This window comes from Sinocyclocheilus anshuiensis, unplaced genomic scaffold (assembly GCF_001515605.1).
Source record: "Sinocyclocheilus anshuiensis isolate Anshui unplaced genomic scaffold, SAMN03320099.WGS_v1.1 scaffold1946, whole genome shotgun sequence".
NCBI classification, from domain to species: domain Eukaryota; kingdom Metazoa; phylum Chordata; class Actinopteri; order Cypriniformes; family Cyprinidae; genus Sinocyclocheilus; species Sinocyclocheilus anshuiensis.
This window is the reverse complement of record NW_015546151.1, coordinates 56,311-80,582: the sequence shown is the minus strand read 5'-3', so window position 1 is coordinate 80,582 and position 24,272 is coordinate 56,311. Positions and strand designations below refer to the sequence as shown.

Genomic DNA, 24,272 nt, shown 5'->3' with positions numbered 1-24,272 from the left:
ACAGAAATATTATTGGTTATTTTTCAATAACAGTTCTTGTAGAAATATGTCAATAAAGAGACATTCTCTTGCCCAAAAAATCACTTCAGTTCAGCATAGAAATCTAAAATGAGTTACCAATAACAAACAAATCACAAGAAGAAAACAAAAGAGAATCCGCTTAGTCCAACACCACAGATTTTCTATGTAGGCCATGTAGGTATCAATGATCTAGTCAAAGTAGCTTCTGTAACTGATGCAGTGCTCAGGAACACTGAAGCAGATAGGAGCAAGCTAGCATTCATATACAGACCCTCTGAAAACAGAGACATTGTCATCTGTTTTTCAACAGCACAATGCTGTTTTTTTTCTAGTGTCCCAATTTATCCCACCTGTTATATACAATAAAAATAGTAGGAACATTTTTTAATTGAATACAAAAATGAATGAATTAAAAAACACATATGCTGGGAAGCAACAGTTTATCATTTATGAAATGCTTAACATGTGATAACAATTCATCTTCCATATATAAATGGCAATGAGGGTAAAAGTAAACATCTGGGGCCACCAAAAAATGAAAACGTAAAAAATTAAATACAAAAAGAATCATGTAAGATGAAATATGTTTTCTTGTCACATTCAGTAGATGATTCTGTTAATTCACTGCTAAAATGTGAGATTAAAACCTTACATACACAATGTTGTGTGATGAATTCCCTGCTGGCAAACACATCTATTTAAAATGAAACTTGTCAGCTCATGTGATGAATTAGAGGTATATACTTCATGTACCGTTCTGATGCCTTTGACAAATGAACCTATTAGGTTTACTTCAGCAGTTGACTGGTGAGACCAGTATCACATCTTCTCATCATGCCGTCCAAAATGATTAAAAGGGGGAGAGAGACATCACACATCAGCTTTTATGTTGAGAAACATTTTGAGAAAGCAATACACATGCTGATGAAAAACAGAGTGTCATGGCAGAGCGTACAAACACACAACCCTTTGCACGTATGGACACACGACACATTCACACACTCATGTTAGGTGACGTATGCAGTTGCCATTCAAAGCATTCCATTCTAGAAAAAAGTGATTTCAAAATAGACGACAGAAGGTAAAATACTATAGACAATGGTAAAATAATAACTCATGGTATATGGCAGATACAACACAAACATATAAAAGCACACATACACAGCAGAGGTGTAAAGTATTGGAGTAAATGTAATTAGTTACTGGATACTCTAAGACTTTTACTCAAGTTGTTTTGGAATTGGTGACTTGTAACGTGTAGTGGAGTAATTTTCACTGTAAGGTATCTGTACTTTTACTCAAGTATGGTTTTTAGGTACTCTTTACACCTCTGATACACAGTAAAAACCAGTGGTTTACAAATCAGCTCTATTGAAAATATTGCAATTCTCAAATAAACAATACATGTTTTAAGCACTGGGCTGCACTCTGATTGTGTCCAGTGTTTTTTTTTTCTTTCAGTAGGTCGTGGTTTCCATAGTGACATTAGCAGGCTATTTTTTATTTCATTATTTATTTCCTCAGCCATTTTTGTCTGAAACTCGCACAGCAAACGATCTTCGAAATCATATTCCCTTGTCCTCAGCCACTCAGGGTTATTTCATATCTCGCATTTGGTTAACATACTATTATATCCCACACACATGTAGCATTGGGGCTATAATTGTACTAGCCTGATGTTCAACGATGTATATAATTCATATTTATATTCATAGGTTGTTGGCATTTACAGTTATAAATATATTTTGTGAAAAAAATGCTGAACCTAAAATCCTGAATTTCCAGTGCCACATTTTAGACACTATCTTGACTTAAGGGCTGTAATTCAAGGCAATTATGCAATATTTTCTGAATTGAAGTTAATTGTTGTGTGCTCCGAACACTGGCTTCTATAAATACTAGAAATATGTCCTATCCCACAAGCTGCATTTGCAGAATAATCCAGGCCCTGACAATGAAAGCTTTCCCTTTTTTGTTCAGTAACATGATTTTTCATGGGGAAATGTAACCATTTATACACCTCTCTAGAGTCACCGCATCCATCAGGCCCACCATTCATATCTAAGTGCTCCATGCGATTTAAAGTCTGCTGTTTTCAGTGGCCAGTTTTTGATTCCAGTGTCTCAAAAAAACGAAAACACATTGGTGCAAAGGGATGTAATATGCCACAACTAAAAAACAAAAACACAACTCTTGTCTCATTGCGCTAATAACCATCGCAGCTGACCTTAATTCTACCAACACATGAAAGTAAACCATTCATTCCCCCAGTTCTCAAAACGAAAAAGAAAAAAGATGTTAACCTTTTTGACTTGTGATTTCATGATTCAGTCACTTCACATATCTTTAAATAAATAAGATTTGTAAAGACACTTGTTAAAATAATTATACACCCTGGCTCTCACTGACATTGCTGAATGTCTTAATGCACACTGTCATCTTCATTACAACAGCATGTCCGAACCAAAATTTAAACAGCATTAGTACAGTTCGGTTCGTTCGACATGGTCAAATTTGCGTCTCCTGCACATTATCCTTTGAGCTGGCTTGGATTAGTAAAGGTTCATGCACTGAACTATGCAGCGAGCTGAGAGCAGACACATGGTTATAAGAAGTCTTGTAGGAGTTATAGTGGTTGTAATGCTCATGCTCCAGGGGTGGGAGAGTCAGGTGACTCTCCAAGGCCGGAACCCTCGTCAGCTCCTCGTGTACGTTGATTATCTCGATGGTGCGGGTCGGCCCATCGTGATCCTGCTGGTGGTGCTGCTTGCGCATCTTGTAGAATATTATGAGCATGACGGCCGCCATGAGCGTGATGGCCACAAAGCAGCCGATGATGATCTTGGTGGTTTTCATCACCTCCTCCAAACCATTGAGAGCGCCATCGATGTCTATGTCAGTCACGGGAATGGTGTACGCTCTCTCGGTGGCAATAGGTGTTCCCCTTGTGGTCGAAGAGGACGCCCAGCCAAAAGATGGCTGCACCGGTGTCCTGCTCTCCCCATCGATAATGGTTTCAATTGTCTCTACAGTGACCGTAGTGAAGTAACTAAAGCCGCTGTTGTCGACGGATGTCACATTGAGGACAGCGGATGCCGAAATGTTGCCTAGCATGTTGCTTATGATGCAAGTGTAGGTTCCCGTGTCCTGGATGGTGACGTTGGTGAAGTTTAACGTTCCGTCGTTTTGGACGGAGATGCGCATCTTGAGCGCCCCATGTGTCATGATGGAGCCATTTGGTGTTAGCCAGCTGACCGAGGTCATGGAATTCGTCCGACATTTGAGCTCTGCCGCCATTCCTTCAGTCAAATTGAGGTCGGCAGGTGGCTCGACGATAACGGGTGCATAGCACTGAAAGTAGCTCTGGTCCAGCTCGCCGATGTAGCGCCCCTTGAGGCTGGGAGGGGAATTGCAGCGGGCGCAGCAGCTGGTGTTCGTAGGTACGGTCTCTCTCAGCCACCAGCTCAGCCAAAGAATATCACAGTTGCAGTTCCAGGGATTGTGATGCAAATGTACTCGCTGCAGGTGGTGCAAAGGCGTGAAGAGATCGTGGGGCAAAAAGGTAAGGTTGTTGTGAGCCAGGTTGAGCTCTCGTAAAGAGTGCAGGTCGTCGAAGGAGTTCCGCTCTATGGTTTGGACTTGGGCGTGCATCATCCACAGCTTCTGAAGATGGATGAGACCCTTAAAAGAACTGGGCTGAATGATGGTGAGCTGGTTTCCAGACATCTCCAGCTCATCCAAACGAATCAAGGGCTGAATATTGGGGACCTCTTTGAGGTTACACATGCCCAGATTTAGGTATCGAAGGTTACTCAAGCCCTGAAATGCTCCACTGGAAATGTAGGAGAGACGCTTCAGCTCTCCCAAGTCCAACCGCCGCAGGGAGGGCAAGCGACTGAAGGCATCAGACGGTATGCTCTCAATAGGGTTATTCCTAAGCCACAGCTCTTTCAGTTTTGATAGATACTCAAAGGCGCCATTTGGGATGGTCGTGAGGCGATTGTCAAAAAGCTCCAGAGTGTTAAGGCTGGTAAGCCCGTTGAAGGCGCCAATCTCTATGTTGCGGATGTGGTTTCTGCTGAGCTGAAGAATCTCAAGGTGTCGCAGATGCTTGAAACTGTCTAATTTGATGACCTGGATCTGATTGTCCTGAAGGTTTAGATACCTTGTATTGGTGGAGATGCCATCAGGGACATCCTTTAGCCCTCTGCGTGTGCAGATGACCTTACTAAACTGATTACTGCAGGAACATACGGAAGGACAGGTTTGGGCTCGTACCAATCCAGCGACAACAAGCAACTGCAGGGCTAGAAGCAGGAGAAACAAGGGGTCAAACCAAGCCCCTTTCCATCTAGGACCTCTCAACATCTGGCACTGATGGTAAGAGGTCATCTTGTTCAACATTCATAATTTAATGCCCGCTGAGTTTCTCTCCCCAAACATTTACAGGCAGTCTGAAAAAGAGGAAAGAGGAAAATAAATCTGTTAGCATAGTACGTCATGCTGAATTGTCAGCGTAGCATGATGGCAGTCAAACAGAACATCAAATTCCGCTGATGTTCTGCAATTTATCAAGAAGAACATTCTTCTGTCAAATGGAAATGCATGTAAATTTCTGATATTCTGATGAAAACAAGCATTGCTGTTTAGGCAGTGCACATGCAAAATAGACTTTTTCTGATGTGATTGATGAATTGAGTATCATTACCATCACAGCTGTTAAATGAGCCTGCACATAGAAGCACACACACTACAATATAAAAAAGTGCAAGTGACTGAAAGATGCAATTTCTTGATTTTTTTTGTTGTTGCACTGTATGTAATAGCGGACCTGAGCTTAGTCAACTAGTTCACTTTGACCTGACTATTTTTTATCCCCACTTTCAAGACTTGCAATTAACACAGTGAAAAAGATGGGGAAAAAACATTAATATAAATTTATTAGGAACGGCATTTTCAAAGGAAAAATCACACGCATGTGTGATGTTATTGTAATGCTTAAAAGCAAGATATTTTTTGTACATTTGTTTCATTATAATATTACCAAGTGCCTTGAGTGTGAAATTCCCTAAACCACCCTGAATCATTTATGCTATGCACTAAAATGAGATATATGGAAATCCTGTCACAGCAAGCTGTCAGAGGGATGGATTAAGGTGCAGACAGGTCCATCACTGGGCATATCTAGCAGATAAGGATGTGTATTTGGCTTGTATATTCAACTCTATGTGCTTGCACATGCTATGAAGATACAGAGCAACCGAATTGTCAAAACCCACAAGAAATGTGCCACTGCTACAGCACACACTAAATTTAAAATCCCTTCTCCCTGCAAGTCTCTGCTCTCATTACCTGCTCAAGGTTTCTTATGAAAAATAAGATGTCTTATTTCCTATGCTGTTTGCAAATAGGTTACTATAATCAGTATTGCTATAAATAATGAGAGGGAAATAAAAGGAGAGAGAAATTCAGGAAAAATTGAATTTCTGTATATTATGAAGAGAAGCAATTGAGTATCTTGAAATACATAGAAATGCTTTAATTTATGAGATCAAGCAAGCTATGTTATAATTACTCTCAGAATCTCTTAACACAGAAATGAAATAAATATGAGACAGATAGCTTTCCAATCAGTATGGCAACAGGTGCTGTGGACTGAAGGCGCATGACACCAATAAAAACATCAACCTCAATGCATGAGTGGGCTGCATGTTGGTTGATATACAATAAATAAATGCTGCAGATGACTGTGAACTTGACTTTTGTCAGTATTAGATTAGTCTGTTGTTAGAAGCAGTCTGAATCCAGACTGAAAAATATCACATACTTTGTCAGTGATGATCAAGTTGAAATATCTCAGTCTCCTTAGAATAAAATGAATGATTTAATTAGAATTATTCATCTCTCTTGTCTGTAATATCCTATTGAAACGTCTCGGATTGTCTCACTGTGCATCTGTGCTGCTGATCCATTATCATTTTATGTTGTTTATCCCCAGATTACAAAATAAATATTTTAAAAACAAATAAAAACTGCTCATAATGATCTGAATGATTAACCAATCTTTTTTCATGGCAGGGTTATGTATTTGGTGGTAAATCAGCCAATTAATATTCAGAGAATCTTATAGCTTATCCTTGGAAGCAATCCTTTGGTACACTGTGCTGCTCTGTTTGCTATCTCAGTAAATCTCTGTTTCCTCCATTTAGGACACCAAGGGTCTCCACAAGGACAACGATCGATTTAGTGTTATAGAGGAATATACATCCAAATGCAGTCAAGTCATGGTTGTGTTGTGAGTACAAAGCGGTAAACATCTCACACTACACCTAATAAAATGTGTGCGAAATATTTAATGCTTTTTAACTAAGGTAAATGGTATGTGCATAATTTCCCTTTTGCATTTTCATTGCTGAGGTTAGAGGCAACATAAAATTGCATAAGCAGTTATTAACTAAATCTAAATATTATGTAAAAATGTTTAAATACACAGTACAATGTTCTGGAGTGTGCTCTGCTTATTTGCCCTAGAAGTGTAAAAGGACAAACCAAACAACACGCTAAAGTGAGTTCTCAGGAGACACTGCGTTGGCTCCTCAGGACCTGGAAACAATGGCTTACAGAAAGGATTTTGCTTATGGGATGCCTGCCAAGGTCTTTACTTAAATGGGGAGACTGTGTTGAAGCCAAAGAAGAGGCTTTACAAATGGAAGCCCTCCATTTAAATTTACAAAGACTGAAGTGCACAATAAGTGCATGTCATGTTCACCTTGAGTAGACAGTAACATTAAACAATGGAATAAAACTGATGCTGTAGTATGATTTCAAAGTAATCGTGAAAAGTATGATCCTTCTGCAATTTATTTCACGCTCATTAAAATTATTGCAATGTTCCAGCACATTGAAATAAAACCAAAATCCGTTACTGCATTAAACAACAGGGTGTACAATACAATTCAATTCTGCATCTGAACGTCAGTATATTCTAAGGAGGGTGATACACATCTTTCAAATGATCGAAGCCCTATCCTACCGGTGTGTTTAAACAAGTAAAAAATCAATATCTTACTTGCCTCTTAGAAGGGCTTTTCAAGCTGTTTAGGCAGAGAAAATAGATACAAAACGAGGGAGTAATGCAAATTACTCCCACATAGATCTTCCTCAGCTTCCTCTGCGCATCCAGTAGGAGTCTTAGCCTGTCAAGTCATTTAGACTGAAGCATCTATGGCCAGGTATAATCGCCATAATCATTGGATTGTACCAAAATAACTTATGCTGCCTCCATTATCATAATGACACTGATGAATAATCAGATGAAATGGCTGTAATCACTCTTTTTTTTCCCCCTCGCTCTTCTCTGGCTGTGTGGGTGGATCAGGCTGCAGGGAGATGATCCATTGATCTAATGTTTCCACCAAAAACGGCTAAAGCCAAAACTTTATAATGTTAGTATTAGTGTTGCAGTACTCGAGTCTCGGTCTTGGTCATTTTGGTTTTGGTCTTGACTCTGTCTAATACTATACGACTGTTCATAAAGCTACTCTGGTTTGCACATTACATGACGGACTGGCAGCCAAGGGTTACACATTACACAATATTTCACTATAGGAAGAATCCCAGACTGTCTTGTTTACCAAACGCATGTGCTAGAAGAAACTTGCGATCCAGGCTTTCTGTGCTGAATTACAGCAAAAAAAAAAAAAGAGAAACAGAAATATACTTTGCCCTGTATCTTGCTCTCTCATTGGTTGTATGTTGTAGCTGGTGTCATTTTCAGTCATAACGCATTTCATACTGCAAGGCTCTGAGTCGCAGACAGGACAGATATATAGCCTGCTAAATATTTCCTAGGCATCTGCGACGCATTGTGCTTCTCTTAGATCACCTCTTTGATAATTCACACTATGCAATCATAACTGATGTTAATGAGCACTGATTTGCCTTAGATTTTGTGTTTATCGATCTTCAGAAAACTGTCAGCGAGTGAAAATCGGCCCTTAAATTGTATAGTGTATACGCAGCTTAAGACTACTTGGGATTTTATTTCAAGACCTGTCAAGACCACAGCTGCAGGGATAATCACTAAATTGCCAGTGCATTGTCTGATTAATTTGTTAACATTATTAATGTGATTGGATCTAAAACTTACTGCTTTAAATGCAATCAACATACTGTAAATAAATATATACACTTATTTCTAATTTGATTTATTTTGTTACTGTTGTTTTGTTTGTGACTGTTCTTTTGTCACAAAAAGTATTATTAATTAGTGCTGTCAAACGATTAATCGTGATTAATCGCATTCCAAAATAAAAGTTTTTGTTTACATTATATATTATATATTGTATTATTATATTATTATATATATAATAAACATACACAGTACACACACATATATTATGTAAACAAAAACCTTTATTTTGGATGCGATTAATCGTTTGACAGCACTATTATTAATGTTCACAAAAAAGTACTGGTATGAGATCATGCATTTTATATTCTAACATGATGTAATTGAGTAATATCACAAGAGCAAGAGAGCTGTTTTCGCAAATATCAGCATGATTGCAAAAGTGATGTTGATTTTACACAAACATTCAGTAAACCAGAAGCTAATACTAAGTGACTTACATTTAAGACACAATTTTTGCACCAACAAACTGTCGTGTATTTCCGAGCAACACACAGTGGTGTTCTGTTACGAATCAGCTTATTTGAACAAAGAAGTTGAATAAATGATTCCACAACTCGCTCATTAAGTGATTTGCCACCACTTACTGTCGGTTTTAGTTTAATATTATTTAATGTCACTTATTTTTCCATCATATTTCTATATTCAGAATGTTCATAACATTGTTTACACAGTTATAATTGTAGTGAAAATTATTTTTTATAATTTTTTTCAAGACATTATTTAGGCAGTAAATGTGGATCTTTCAGATGAATTTAAGGATTCTGGTCTGGTTTTGGTCTTGACCTGGTCTCACTCTGCCTTGGTCTCAGTTTAGGTGGTCTTGAGTACAACACTAGTTAGTATTGGGATTTCCTTATGGTATCCTGCTAACATTCATCTACAATTACCTAGCCTTTAATAATAAGTTAATGTAATTACTATTGATATTTGAACATTCCATTAGTCTTGCCGCTTTTAATATCACTACTAATAGTATCAATCTGATGAACTTGTTAAATTAACTACCTCAGAATTATCATTAGCTCAGCCCAGAAACCCTTGGGCCTTCAGACGAGAGCTCCAACTTTCAATAGTTTGAATCTGCGGAGATAAACACAGGCACAAACACACAGAGAATCACTTGAAATTTAATTGTTTTTCCTCTGGCCTATTAAATCAAGAAAATGAAATTGCAATCATTACTTGTAAGCATGTTAGCAACCCTCACTTGGGAAATTATGACCTTCCACAGTTAATTTAGTCACCTATTTATATTCACAGCAAAAAGAGAACTTGCATTGTCTAATGAACAACACTCAACTGTGCAGAGGTGTAAAGTATTGGAGTAAATGTAATTAGTTACTCAAGTTGTTTTGGAATTGGTGACTTGTAACGTGTAGTGGAGTAATTTTCACTGTAAGGTATCTGTACTTTTACTCAAGTATGGTTTTTAGGTACTCTTTACACCTCTGCAACTGTGCGATACTACAGGGAAACTCACAGTTATAGATGAGTTACAGATATTGACTTAAATCAAATCCGCTGTCTATATTTACGGCCAGTTGCTAAATCATTAGAGGACCTCATGCCGATAGTCAGGTTTATGGTCTTTCGATGGCCTTAAATATTGACTGGAATCATTTAACCATGAGATATGGCATGTACTGTCCTGCAGAAAGCTATTTGGATTTGCTGGAGAATAGACGGTGCAGTGCTGTATTAAGCATGTGACTGCAAAACTCAGGCAGAGGCAGGAGCCGTGGGGGCAATACAGTGGCTGTGGAAAGGTGCACCCCCATGTTTCCTGATGTCGTGAGGGCCTTGTTAGCAAAAATATTGGTGTACTTTTAAACTGTCAGGACTTCTGCCAAAACCACATCCCACAGCACTGCAGCATGTTAGCGAAAAAAGCTGGTTAGTGAAGATTTAATCTCCATCTTGATCATATTGTTGTGTTGAAACCATAATGCCATAGGAAATGAAACTAAAGCACGTATAGCACTGTTGAGCCAGTTAACACAGTTACTTAAAGCAGCTCTCAACAAATTGATGTCACTGCGGCACTGAACATTTCTGTGTAGCTATTCTGAATAGGGTTGTGCAATATGGACAAAAAAAAAACTATCGCGATTTCTTTGATCAATTTTGCGATTTCGATTTTAATCACGATTTTGACACACACAGACATGCTTTACAGTCATTAATGCACTCAGTGTGAATTTGAAACATATTTCCAAAAGAAAACCAGTTAAGAGCTTTATCAAAAAGCTGTAACATGTCTCTAGAACAGACATAAGGCAAAATAATCACTAAGTAAAGGTGTAACAAAATGTCTCTAGAATAGACCTGTGAAACAGTAGACTTTAATTATATGCATTTATGGTGTAATTACTAAATTTCCGTGTCAATCCATGTTAATTTTTTACCGCGAATAATGCGCTGTCACTTTAATTCAGCGCGTGCAGCACAGCAGAAATAGATTCCGTGTGGAAACGATCGTAGCATGTCTGCTGCAGACGCACCGCTCCTGGAGTGCACTGCCGGACCGCAATCGCGTGCAGTGTGAACGCTCTGATCCGTTAACATGGGCGCGGAAAAAATACCCACCACAGACGGAGTGTGTGAACCTGGCGTTACGTTTGTATGCCCGCCCTGTCTGTTCTGTTCTCGTGCTCCATTTAGGTGTGCTGCATTCTGATTGGTTCGGATAGCATACTGCGGGGAGGTCGGGGGCGCGAAAATTTGTGCTATAATGCGATTTAGAAATCGCGCAAGCTCAAATCGCGATTTTATGACGATTTCGATTAATCGCACAGCCCTAATTCTGAACACACTATGTGGGAACATCAGGACTTTATCAGATTTGCCAATATAATGGTATTAGTCATCTTCATCACAACAGACCCTAGCAGATAATCTATCAGAGCGGAAGTGTTCGAACGACTCGTATGTGACTCTCCAACCACATCCCTGGGAGAAATCCATATTGTAATGGGCTAAGTTGTTGAGTAAGAATACAATTACTAGACAAAGAGAGTCTTGGCAGGAGTCGGCCTTGGTGGAAATACACAGCTGAAGAAATAAGGATCTCACATATTCTCATTGTGTTTTAGAATTTTTTAGTGAGCTGTTCACAACTCAACTGTCTATGAGTAAAAACACAAATATATAACAAAAATGAAAAGTCCAGAGAAAGTTTGAGAAAAAATTAATTAGTTACACTAACACCCGGTTAGTTACACTTTATTGTCCCTGCTGTTTCCCCCCGTGGTTAAGTCAAAGTACTTGTAAAATCTGTAGTGACAGAGCACAAGACGCTCTTCTTCCAGACTATGCAAGCAGAGCGATAACTCCTGGGCCTGGCCCCTTCAGTTTACTTCAGTGTTCAAATTGAAAATCAGGGAGGCAGAGTGCTGACCATGCTAAAACAGAGAAGACAGCAATCTTTAAAAGCGCACTGCACTGACCCCTGAATGCAATATAAACGAATCCAGAATCACAGGGACTGTACCTCATGAAATATGAAATGTAAAATCAAGAGTCACCTTTCAACATGTACCTGCAGTATTCTAGACCTCACACTATGCCCATATACACAAAATATGCTGTACAATGAGAATTTTATATAATAAATCTGGATTTTTTTTAACGTGGAAAGTTTTTGCACTGAAAAGTATAAAACAAAACAAAAAAAGTATTTTGTATAAAATGCATTAAAAATCACATTATTTACCCTAATTGTTATGCAGCCAATGCATTTTAATAATAAAAAAATGACATTAGAAAAATGGGTCCCATTTTATATTAGATGGACTTTACTATGTACTTACATTTAAATTAATAATTTGATACAATGCACTTTATTGTGTACATACAAGTTGTTACAGTCACATATTTTTAAAAATACCTGCATGTAATTCATTTCTGTAATTACATCTATAATTACACTTTTGACCCAACCCTTACACCGTAACCCACCTATACCCCCAAACCTGCCCCTAACCTTACCCATATCCCACCTCAATAGCAGCAGGTGTTTTGCGATACAATATGAACACAATAAGTACATTGTACTTATTTTATGATGTAAGTACATAGTAGTTAAGGTCACCTAATATAAAGTGGGACCAAAAAATGCATATAATTGCACCTGCTAGCCTGATAGTATACAGTAATAACGGCTGGACCAGTGGTCCTTCATGCTAACTTTTTTACTAAAAATTGTACAGTTCACAATGTATGCATTCATACATTGTATGCATAGTGTGAGAGTGCTTTAATCGTTCATATATCAATATATATAAATAAAAAGAATCATCTTAAATACTGTATTATCATCTTAAATGGTGTGTGGCACACTCTTTCTGCGATCTTGCTGCATCTAATGTGTACAGGTGCTTTTTACATACAAGAAACATATTCAGTGGCAAAGCGCAAGTGGTTGCCGTGGTAACAAACAATGATACATGCCTGTAATAGTGAGGGAAAATATCCCATACTGAGGCTATCACTAAGTATTGACAATTAGGAAAATCAGCAATTTTGCATATAATTGTTTTCTTTATGTTGTTTTAGATCATGCATATGCTCACTTGTTTCTGTGAAGGACCCAATTATGCGCAGTTCCGCGATCTTTCCATAGGTACACTATTCTCTCAGACACACCATCGCACATATTTCCTTTTTTAGTTGAACTAATCCTTTAATTGTGTAAATTTCATTTACTTTATTTTTCAGTTTCGTTTGAATTTTTAGTTAAATAAATCAATAAAATTCATTAAAATTCAATTCAATAAAACGTTATTGTGTAGGCAACTGCACAGAAATATTACCTCATAGCACCACCTAATGTCAAACCAGCGCTCATACCAGTATAATGCATCCAACCATTGTCCAAATCGCTTGTCCTATGTAGGGGTCACAGGGATGCTGAAGCTTATCCCAGATTCTTGGGCTGAAAGCAACTGTATAATTGTCTAGGATAATTGCCTTTTTAAAATTCTCTACAATTGTAGTACCTGTAGTACTAATACCCTTCTCAGTGGAGATATCTAGCTATGTATACATTACATCTACATTTAGACATTTAGCAGACACTTTTATCCAAAGCGACTTACAAATGAGGACAATGGAAGCAATCAAAATCAACAAAAGAGCAATGATATACAAGTGCTATAACAAGTCTCAGTTAACTTAACGCAGTACATGTAGCAACGTTTAAAAAAAAATCATATAATACATAAAAAGAAAACAGATAGAATAGAAAAAGAATAGAGCAGGCTAGTGTTAGTGGCCTTTTTTGATTTTGTTAATTGTATAATAAATAAAAAGAAAACAAATAGAATACAAAAAGATTAGAAAAGTATGTATACATGTATAGTTATGTATACATATGTACAGTAGCATATAAAAACTCAAGTAAGTGTGTTTAATAGCTTTCTGGCTAGAAATTAACTTAAACCTTTAACCAACTGAATTACCATAGGCCTAACTTTGCAAGAGTCACGTATTCTGAGCTGCATGTACTGATATGACTTGTAAATGTCCATTCTTAACTCCAGGGAAAAATGTTATGAAAAATGCATGTAGCGCTTAGTATCTTCTATTAAAGATGCTACAAATATGTAGTATTATATGCTAAAATCATAAAGTAATTGTAAATAGAAATACAAATACAAAGACAAAGCTTAAAATCCAAAAAAAAAATACATCTAAAAGCAAGGCTAAAATGTCTAAGCAGCTCTGCTCTGCTGTGGCTCCTGTTTGACGCTAGTATGATTTAAGAACAAGGGGGCGGGAAGAGTGAAACACTATGTATCATGGTTTTTCAGAGAACCGTGCCATGTTTTGCTGCAGTGAATGCAGGCTTTCCTCTTTTAAGTTGCTGTGATTTTAATTCAACGACTGGACCCCACATTGTGTCCAGGCTGTTGCACAGCAGTTGTGAGTCAGAGCTTACTCTCGCTCTCTCTGTCTGTCTACTTCTTTCTGTATCCCTTTCTCTCACACAGACAGCTTGCTTAGGAATAATTCATGGCTTTGCATAAGAGCCTCTACAGTCACTACTAAACCATTGCAAAAGCAAATTGATACTGTTGTTTACAGTTTTTATGGTCTGTATCTTCAAAACGGGTGTTTTGATAATGGCTGAGATCAACCAAGTTCAATTCCACCTTGAAGTGCTTGTCATTGTTTCCTGTTAAATCTACTGCACAGCCAGTCCATAAAGCATCGCTCTGGCAACGAGAAAGAGATACTGTCAAGAGTATACAGCATGACTGTTTTCATCTCACATCAAACGGAATGGGAATTTACAATGCTGCATGGCACACTACGTTATGTAAACACCTGGGGTCCTTCTCCTCCATTTGTGCAAGGTATGCCTCTCATATTCAGTGTCCCTTTAAGGCAAGTTGATGATGCCCCCGGACAGCTATTTTCAATTTGGGTATAATGGGCATACAAGTACAGCTACTATCTCCCTGAATGGAGAAAGCTCAAAAAACTGAAATAACATCTCACAACAATGGTACTATAAGTTTTACTTCTTTAGCTCAAATCACAGTTTATCTGGCTGTATCAGGTATTGTGCATGCTAGAGTAAACAAACTCTCTCTCTAAAAAAATAAAAAATTGTCTTTTTTAACTAAAAGTTGCAACTTTCAATCCCTATACTGTAGCAGCTAAATTTATATGTGTAGCCCATTTCCATCCCTCTATACCATCTCTGTGGACATGTAAACACTTCGAAAGACCTTGAGAGTCAGAAAACTTAACTGGCATTATGGTTAAGCTCCAACATGTTCACTACTTCCGTCTAGGGTATTTCATAAAGGAAACGTCGCTCGAGTAACATTTATACAAATGAATTGTAATGGTTCTTGAGGCAAACTACTTTTGAATATTTAAATGAGTGAGGGATTTGAGTATTGTGGTAGAGGGAAAGATTTTCAGTGAATATCAGCTTAAAGGGACAGTTCACCCCAAAATGAAAATGTTATCATTTACTCACTTTACTCAGTGTTCGAACTATACCGTGGACTTTGGGGGAGCCCACTTGTTCTTTTATAACGGGGGCGGGGGGCGGCTGGTTCGTGCGCAAGGGCTTACAATGACTTACAAAGATACATAACAGCTATAGCATGTACAGTTATCTTTATTGAAGTGAATTAGGTTTAAATCGCCGTCATGCATGAATGAATGATATTTTTGCAATTTTACACATAATAATCCACGATGATCACATTACACAAAACTGAAATTGCACGTCAAAATAACACATTGTCAATACTTTTTGAGACCCCCCAAAATTTCACAAATCACGTTTTCAGGGGAGCCCATGTCTTATTAAGGGGAGCCGAGCTCCCCCTAGCTCCCCCGTAGTTCGCACCCTGCTCACTCTCATGTATGAAATGTATGACTTTTTTATTACAAAAATGTCTTGCTTGATCCATACAATGAATGTAATTGGGGTCCAGTGTTGTTTTGACTTTCAAAATATCTTTTGTGTTCAGTAGAAGAAAGAAAATCATACAGCTTACTTTATGATACTCCTTTATGTTGCACACAAAACAGAAAATAAAATGTAAGATAAAGTAATTTGTAAACAATGACAGAATTGTCATGTTTGAACTTTTTCAAATTGAATCTACACTTCCATTCAATTTTTGTTTAAAAGAAATTGATATTTTATTTAGCAAGGGTGCATTAAATTGATAAAAAATGACAGTAAAGACTTTTACATCGTTGGAAGTTTCTGTTTTCAACATTGATAATAATGAGAAATGTTTCTTAAGCATTTTAGAATGGTTTCTGAAGGATCATGTGACAGTAATACAGGAGTAATGGCTGCTGAAAATTCTTGCAATTACAGAAATAAATTACATTTTTAAAATGTATCAAAATAGAACATTTTATTTTAAATGATGATAATAGGCCTATTTCATAATATTACTGTTTTGTACTGTACGTTTGATCACATAAATGCAACCTTGGTGAACACTGCAGACTTTCAGAAACATTTAACAAAAATCATACCGACCCCAAATGTTGGAGTGTGTTGCAGTGTGTTTCAAATACAACAGTGATGTTTTGGTGGTGCATCAAAAAAATCGCTTGAGTGAGGTTTGCTAATGAGTCTATGTTATTCTGCCCACAATCAGAAAGAGTCATTAGCTTTGCTTCACTTTCCTTTCAATATCTCCTTTTTTTCTGGCAAACTAATGTGAAGATATATCCATTTTGTCTGCCTCTTAAACTGAACTCAAGAGACAGAGGAAGACAGAGCAGAATAGAGAGAGTCAGGAGACTGAGGCAATGAGTGATAGTGGTGCATTAAAAGGCAGAGCACATACAGTGCAGAGCCACATTCATTATTCATTAGCTAAGTTACCATGTGTAGTAATTAAAACACAAAATCTTTGTCTAAAACAGAAATTGCTTTAGCAGAAGACTCTTACTCTTTAATAATTCATTTCTGGAATTAGATTCATTCTTAGATTGTATGAATGTACACCAGGCATTCAAAAAAATAATTCGATGGTGATGGATGTCACTGTACAGATACTACTGATGTGGCAGATTCAGTGTTGCCATGAGAACTTAGTGTTTTGCTTTGTGATTCTTCTTAAATTAAACTTGACAATTGTGGAAGGCAAAAATAGAGCAGCCGAGGAGAGTGAGGAAAAAGACAACAACGGCCTGACCCTCCTGGTTGGGCACAAATGAAGGAGCCACAGCTAGCATGGTGCTCATCCCATGCATACAGATTGCATTACACAGCCAATCCACTCAAAGAGCCTTTGCTCCTCTAATGCACTGACATGCCTTAGTGTGTGGAAGCGGCCAGTTTCACTCAGTTAAGTGGTCCCCCATGGTCGATTAATACAAGGGAGACTGTTTTACTCATAAAACACCATTCTCAATATCGATGAAGTCCCAGTTACAGAGACGCTAGCCTTCGTCATTATCACACCTACCACTGTTGCTCTCTGAAAAGTAGGACATATAGCGGTTGACGCTTCTTATATTGACTCGTGGTAGATGAACTGAAGCCTGTGTTTAAGTCTTCAAATGAGAAGGGTGGTTGCTGATGACAATCTGCTTGATTAATTTAGCGACGTATGGAACGCCCTCATTTGTTTGCAGTCCTGTCAGCAGAGGGATTATCCAGCTGGACCCTCTGCATCCATTTGCGGGAATGAGATGTGGCTGAAGCGCCGCCTCTGCCGAGATATCTATCACACCGACACAGTGCTGTCACATACAAAAAACATGAATTACAATGTGAGCTTCTGCTGCATGCGCGTTCGAGCGGCAGCACTCACTCAGTGAAGGGAACGTGCTACAGCAACCCAACATCTAGCTTCTGGTGGAGAAACATGGTGTGAAAGCAACACACTGCCCAAAATCTCATTCAGCACACCTACATGTTCCTGTGAGCTATGTTTTTCACTGTTCAAAACAAATATTTCCGCCTAGTCATTAACCTTAATGACTGCACACCACAGACAATGCAGAAGAGAACAGGGGAGGCAAACAGTGGTAACCATTACTTTCCCTGCTTGAGATGACAATAGGAGCAGCTGAGGGCCTCCAAGCTATAATCTGACTGTGGCCGTATAGTCTCTTCCGTCATTAATATTGACTCTGCATGAAGCCTGGCCAATTGAAGCACTCAGCTGCAAGCATGCCGGCACACATAAATCCAGTGTGCTTCAAGACCCTGAGTGGCTCTCTGAGGAGGCCGGGACATTACCTCAATTCGTTCTGTTTTCCAGTTTCATAAAACAACTGGAATATTTGGCGAGTGTAGTAGAATTTCCAACAGAAACCAAATGAAGTGGCTAAGGATGAAATAAATTTTGATGCAAGAATTCTCTAGGAATATTTTTAAGAACAACTATGAAACAGATCTGCCTCTAAACTCTGAATAGATGAGTGAAATCTAAAGCTTATGACCACGTCAACTGCAATCTATATTACAGTTTTTCTCAATCGCTTTGGCTCATCTTACTATTCTCTAATTGAATGAGAAACAACACTTTTTTATATATGGGACTATATCCTACTTTTTATTGACACTGACTTTCTATAACGCTGCTGTATTGTGTATCACAAGTAGATTTCAACAGTAGAAGTTTACAAGAAAAAGTCAATACTGTATTGTACACATTTGTATGTATACAGTACATTTATTTTTTGCAGCAACGTGTTACATGTAAACAGAAAATATTCCAGGTCCTAGATATTTATCACATATAAATGTATGCCTGACAAATTTTGATGTTTGGATCATTCTGCATGTGATGACTTGCACTGAGAAAAAACTCATCCGTTTTGATTAGCAAGCTATTTTATTATTGTGCAAATTGTTCTCTACTCTTGTGCCAAAACACATGCAGTTTACTTAAAAGAATAAGAATCTGGTGTGAACAAGAAACTAATTTTTAGTGATCAGAACAATCAATCTCCCTTTAGAATTGAATTGAGGTAGTAAACAGGATATATAATTGCAATTTAAATTTGAATTAAATTAAACTAAAACTTTTTTTATTAGAAAAGTTGGTCAAAAACATTTGAAACAAGTTTTAAAAGGTTTGAAATTAGAAGTTTTATAGGCCTAAAAGGACAAATACAATGATGGGACAATAGTATGACAGAACGCCAGAATGACAGAATAATAAGATAGATACAGCAACAGACAAACACATTTTTGTCTGCATTAATGAATAAATGGCAATATGATCACCTAAACCAAAAGCATTAAGACAAGAGTAAATGTATTTAGATCTTCCAGCATTTGCTGCTCAACCACTCTGTCCAGACACTGTCTCATGGATAGCAGTATGTGTCAGTATGCGTCTGCCGAGATGCCAAGCTGTTTCGATCTATATCCGCCATATTAGAAGAGTCTGTTGGTTGGCAAATGTTTTTATTGTGGAACAAGCTTCGACCCCGGACCCTGTCACAACAGTATGTATTCTAGGAAGTCTGTGATTTATCAGCCTCAAAGACACGGATCTCTTTGACACACTTCTGCTTGTGAATCCAGGCCAACTGATCTGAGAGGCTTGAAAAAGCCAACTGCCTTCAAGTTCCTCTCCCATATCCAAAATATGCTGAGAGTGGGTGAAGACATCCTCTTGGGGAGGGGAGGGTGGCTGTTTGAAAAGGGGTTCCAATATAATGAGCAACCCAGATTTGTACTGTGCCTTCCACGGCGGTGATGACAAACATACAGTGCAATCAAGGCAAAGTGATATTTATAAGCTGAGCTGAGCTGAGAACACCTCCCTCTCTGTCTCCACTGACTAATCTCTCTGAACAGTACAATTTATGCCATTTGGCTCATCTGTAGGATATAGCGTTGACATAGGATTTCTGAATTAACAATCAACACGGAGGCTGTCGCTATTGTGTGACGGCACAATCTCTATGGCGGGCTCTGACTGAGCCGCAAAGCCTTAGTATTTCAAATGCACAGACATTTATTACAGTTACCGAGGCCTGAGGGCATAGGAGTCAATTTTCATTTTCACTAAAATGAGAGATTTGCTTAATAAGCTGCGCAAAGGACCTATCTCCATAGATTTAAAATGCACGAACTCTAACCTCTCCGTTCCTATGCATCTGTGCAACACACTGGCTCCTCTCCAGTGCGCCAAATGTCTGTCAGAAAGGGTTTTTGCATCCGCGTATGGCATTAGACATCTGCTGCTGAACTAAAACCAGTGCAGCATGTTCGCTCCATCATTTATCTGTAGCCATTTGGGCTGCATCCTGTTCCCCAAGACCTACATCTATTTCTTACGTAATTCACATTAGGCGATCTGCTCCTTGCAACGACCACAGGCAGACTAATTATAAATCATACACTGATATCTCCATCAACAACTGATTCATTGCACTATCACATAATAAAAGAGACCATGAAGGATCTAAATTGCGTTAGAGCAAAAAACATCAATAGGGTACGCTTATATATCAGTTCTCACAGCTTCAAGGGTCTATAAAAGAAGCCATTTTGGATGGATCTAATTGTTAGCTTGTGTCACTATGCAGGGTAGCTCATTACATATATGCTTGATAAATTTTGCTATGGCTCCAAGTGGGATTTGAACCCATGACCCCAATATTACTCAACAGGCAAGTAGGCAATGAGCAAGGAAACCACGTTAGGCCATTCCAGGAGCACATTCACCTCAGCGCAGTCTAAATTGTTAAGGGAAATCTACTGTGACAACCAACATACTGCAGGTAATAACCCACGGTATCTTCGCTCCGGTACAAATTCTCAGAAGAGTAATGTGAACAGGCATTCACAGAGGCCACATGACCCAGCAACAGCCTTTGGTGATTCCAGAATTATCATCAGCAAGAATCTGCCACTGGAGACCTTATTAAACATAAACATAATGCCTGAATAAAACACATAAAAACCAGAGGGTTTCTTCAAAGCTCAGTCATCCTGGGTACTAGATCAGATATGAGGATTGTTAAAAGTTACAGGATAAACAAAGCTTTACAAGCTTTTTAGCAGAATGATTCTTTAATTTATTGGCAGTACTAATGAATGAAACAAACTGATTGCCTACACTGAAAAAATTTTTTTTAATTTGAATTAAATTTTCTAGTAAATTTCACAAAAAATGACAAAGAAATGGCAAGAAAAACTATGAATTAAACACGAAATTTTGAAGTAGAAAAAGACTTAAAAAAATATTTTTTTTAGTGTATCGTTGCTAGTATGGTATTTGGGATGTATTTGTAGATGATATTGTCTTCAAACACAACAGATAGATTTCATCAATAACCACAAAAGAATTGAATGTTGGTTGTTACCATTTCACAATGGCTGACATAAGCATGAATGCATCTAACAAGTGCTATCGATTCTACAGTAATGGTCCAAAGGTCAAACATTTTAGCTAAAGAGGAAGTCAGACATTTATCCTACTTAAAATTCCATCATTGTACTATTGTTACTTTAAATTCTGCTGGGACAGAGTAATGGGACGCCGCACGATTAATAAAACACAATTTTTAAAGAGAAAGCCAGTGTGGCTGAGTGTTTGGCAGAAGCGGTGCTCACTGCTGGCTGGATTATATCTTGTCTAACAGCACTTCCTCTGACCCGAGAACAGTACACCAGCGGTGCAGTCATTCATTCGGCCTCACTGCATTAACACTCCAACACTGAGATAAAAAACATTACATTTACAATTTTGCCACAGCGCAATTCTCCCCATTTTTAGCATATCTTTTGCATCTAAAGATGAAGAAGCTAGTCTATACAATCCTTTCAATCTATGTCATTAAACTTTTTTAATTTTGCACAGCCTGACCCACATTAGAGATGGTCTTTATGAAGCATCAGGGTGGGCAGAAGCATTTCAACTGCTTCATTTTTCTCTAAATGGCAGAGATTACGGAGGTTAATGTGTGCGATATTGGCTAAATGCTCTCGTTTACAGGCTCCTCCTTGCCTTAGGGGAATTTAATGATATCTGGCTTTTTTGGCTCAGCAGACACATTCAATACATTAACACTCATCTTCATGACAGCACGCCAGTGCCTGCATTACACATTGAACCTTGTTTCTTTGAACTGCTTCTGACATATTATCAATCAAATAAGAGCTTGGGGATAAGGAATGTCCAGCCCAAGAATTAATTTCAGGTCACAATCTTAGAAAAGTGAGAAAGAATGTTTCCACAACACAAAGGTGGAGATACTTTACTGGAAACAGAAGAACTCGATTCTTGCAAATTGCAGATTAATATAATGATTTTTTTTTATTGTGACCCCAATGGATATGTGATTTTAATCACACATTTAATTTGGGAGAATTCATTTTCTCTAAAATACTGTAATTGAGCTATTTGATTCTTTCATTTAAGCTGGCTAAGATGATTATGGTCCACAGTGGACTGAAAATGCTCAGAACATCTGTCATGGATTATTTGCAGTGAAAGGGAAAGTTAAAGCCCATTTAGTATATTTATCTAACACAGAGAGAATCTTTATTATATCTGCAAGCATTAACTTGTCAAATATTGTTGTTGCTGTGTAACTCTTTCATTTTAGGAGCTTAAGAATGCTTGAAGGAAAGTATGCATTAAGGACATCCATAAAAACGAAAAACATGAATTGGCGCATTTAAGTCTTATTTGATTGAACTTTTTATACAATACTTACTCTGATAAGTACATAATGCAATAATTTGATAATTATTGCAGCCCATTTTTTAACCTTCTCATAATGTTATTTCCTACCATAAACGGTAATGGTTTTCAGCACCTTCCCAAAAAAGACAGCTCCTCAATCCTCAACACCACTGGTGAAGCAACAACCCACGAATCCATGAATCATCCATCATAAATTACATAAACTCTCTCAAAAACCAATACATAGCACAGAAGCTTATCCAATGAATCAGACTTGCTTATAGTGTCCATTACAGCACCGGTAAAATTCTGGCAACCACAGCTTCCGGTTTTTTACCGTAAATTTTACGGAATTTTTTTTACAGTGTACCTTAGTGAAGTTCTGAAGCCTTTTGAGGGTTGAATGTTTAATGCAGATTAGCACCAGTGTGAGCTGCCAGCCTTCCTGGAACTTCCTGCGTTTTTTATCCCAACCACAAATTAATTATAAAATGGTTATGTTGCAGTGTGTTAACTAATAACATTTACTTGCGGTATTCAGGAAGCCTCAAAAGTCACTGGGGTCTATTAGAGGTAATGAGAAACAGTTGTGTCGACCATCATGGATACACTGCCTCTTTCCCCTTGTCTCTTTAGAGCGTAGCAATGCACATGTGAACAGAATATGAATGACCCAACGCCATATTCTAGCAAAAGTAATGGTAAGTAGTGCAACAGAAAAGCATAAGACAGCTGAATAAATATCCCCAAATATACCACATCACAGCCACAGAAATAAAGCAAATCATAACCCTCTGCAGCATAGATAGATAGATAGATAGATAGAGAGATAGATAGATAGATAGATAGATAGATAGATAGATAGATAGATAGGAACACATTCAAAAGATGAGATGCATCCATTCAACGTCAACTTAATAAGAAAATAGGTTCGCTTTAAAATAGATCTGTACAGACCGGTTAGATTAGGCTACGGTTCCTTACCCATTTCTGTCAGGAAATGCGAGCTGTGCGGCGATATCAGTAAATGGGAGCATCACTGCAGCCCTCACAAAACCCCCAGTTCATGTAGAATCCATGCACGATGTACGGAGATGCAAGTAAGAGCAGCGCGCTCTAAAGCGCTCCGTGAGCTTTGACAAAGCAAAGCAGGTGCAAAAAAAGGGGGAGGGGGGCCTGAAGAGAACAAATCTTCTACAAAATCTGTAAATACATCGGGGATAAATCTACCACCGTTGACATGTTTTGCTGGACACATAAAAAAAAGCCTAGTATCCAAATCTGGGAAGGAAATGTCTAAACCACATGGGTTTTAAACAGCCTCCCTTTGGGTAAAATCCAGTAGTTAGTACTTGGTAGGTTTCACTCAGATCGAGATGTGCCCTTTAAAACCACTGCCATACACCGCCGTTCTTCAACGCGTACTGGCCCCATGCTCTTCAGATCTTGCCCACATCCACCACCGCAGTCCATAGATGTAACACAACGTGCTGACTCCGCTGAACGCTGTTGAATGTGTTACAGCATCACCTCAGAGCCTCCTTGAGTGCGCACTCCTTCCTCTCGCCTTCATCATTTCTCGTGAGCGATGTCCGCTGCAGAGCCTCCTCAAAGTTGAACTGGCGGCTTAACGTCCAGCAATAACGTTTTAACTCGCGTTGCTAAGGGAGCTTCTGGCTAATTCTGCCGTTCAATGTCAGCGTACTAAACTTAATACGTTCCCTTCGTGAATCTCAGCTCAGCTCGTCCAGGCTCATTTAAAGCGACGTTTGTTTGGCGCTGCAGTTTTCTGCTCCTTTCGCATTGCTTACAAATCGCCGTTGCGCCGGCCAGCTCTATGTTTCGTCAGAAAATGTAGGCTAAATAGAAAGTGTAAGCACACGGAAAGAGACACCGTCTGTGAAAATGTG

The 24,272-nt window shown here is 38.3% G+C and overlaps 1 protein-coding gene across 1 annotated transcript; it reads right to left on the bottom strand.

Moving 5' to 3' along the window:
• Positions 1 to 1,360: 1,360 nt before the first annotated feature.
• Positions 1,361 to 23,628, bottom strand: LOC107701266 (leucine-rich repeat-containing protein 4C-like). The gene is made up of 2 exons (XM_016503232.1): positions 23,347 to 23,628; positions 1,361 to 4,475 (listed from the first exon to the last, which is right to left on the bottom strand). The coding sequence occupies exon 2, from the start codon at positions 4,423 to 4,425 to the stop codon at positions 2,530 to 2,532; it is 1,896 nt and encodes a 631-aa protein (XP_016358718.1). The 5' UTR covers positions 4,426 to 4,475; positions 23,347 to 23,628; the 3' UTR covers positions 1,361 to 2,529.
• Positions 23,629 to 24,272: the final 644 nt, after the last annotated feature.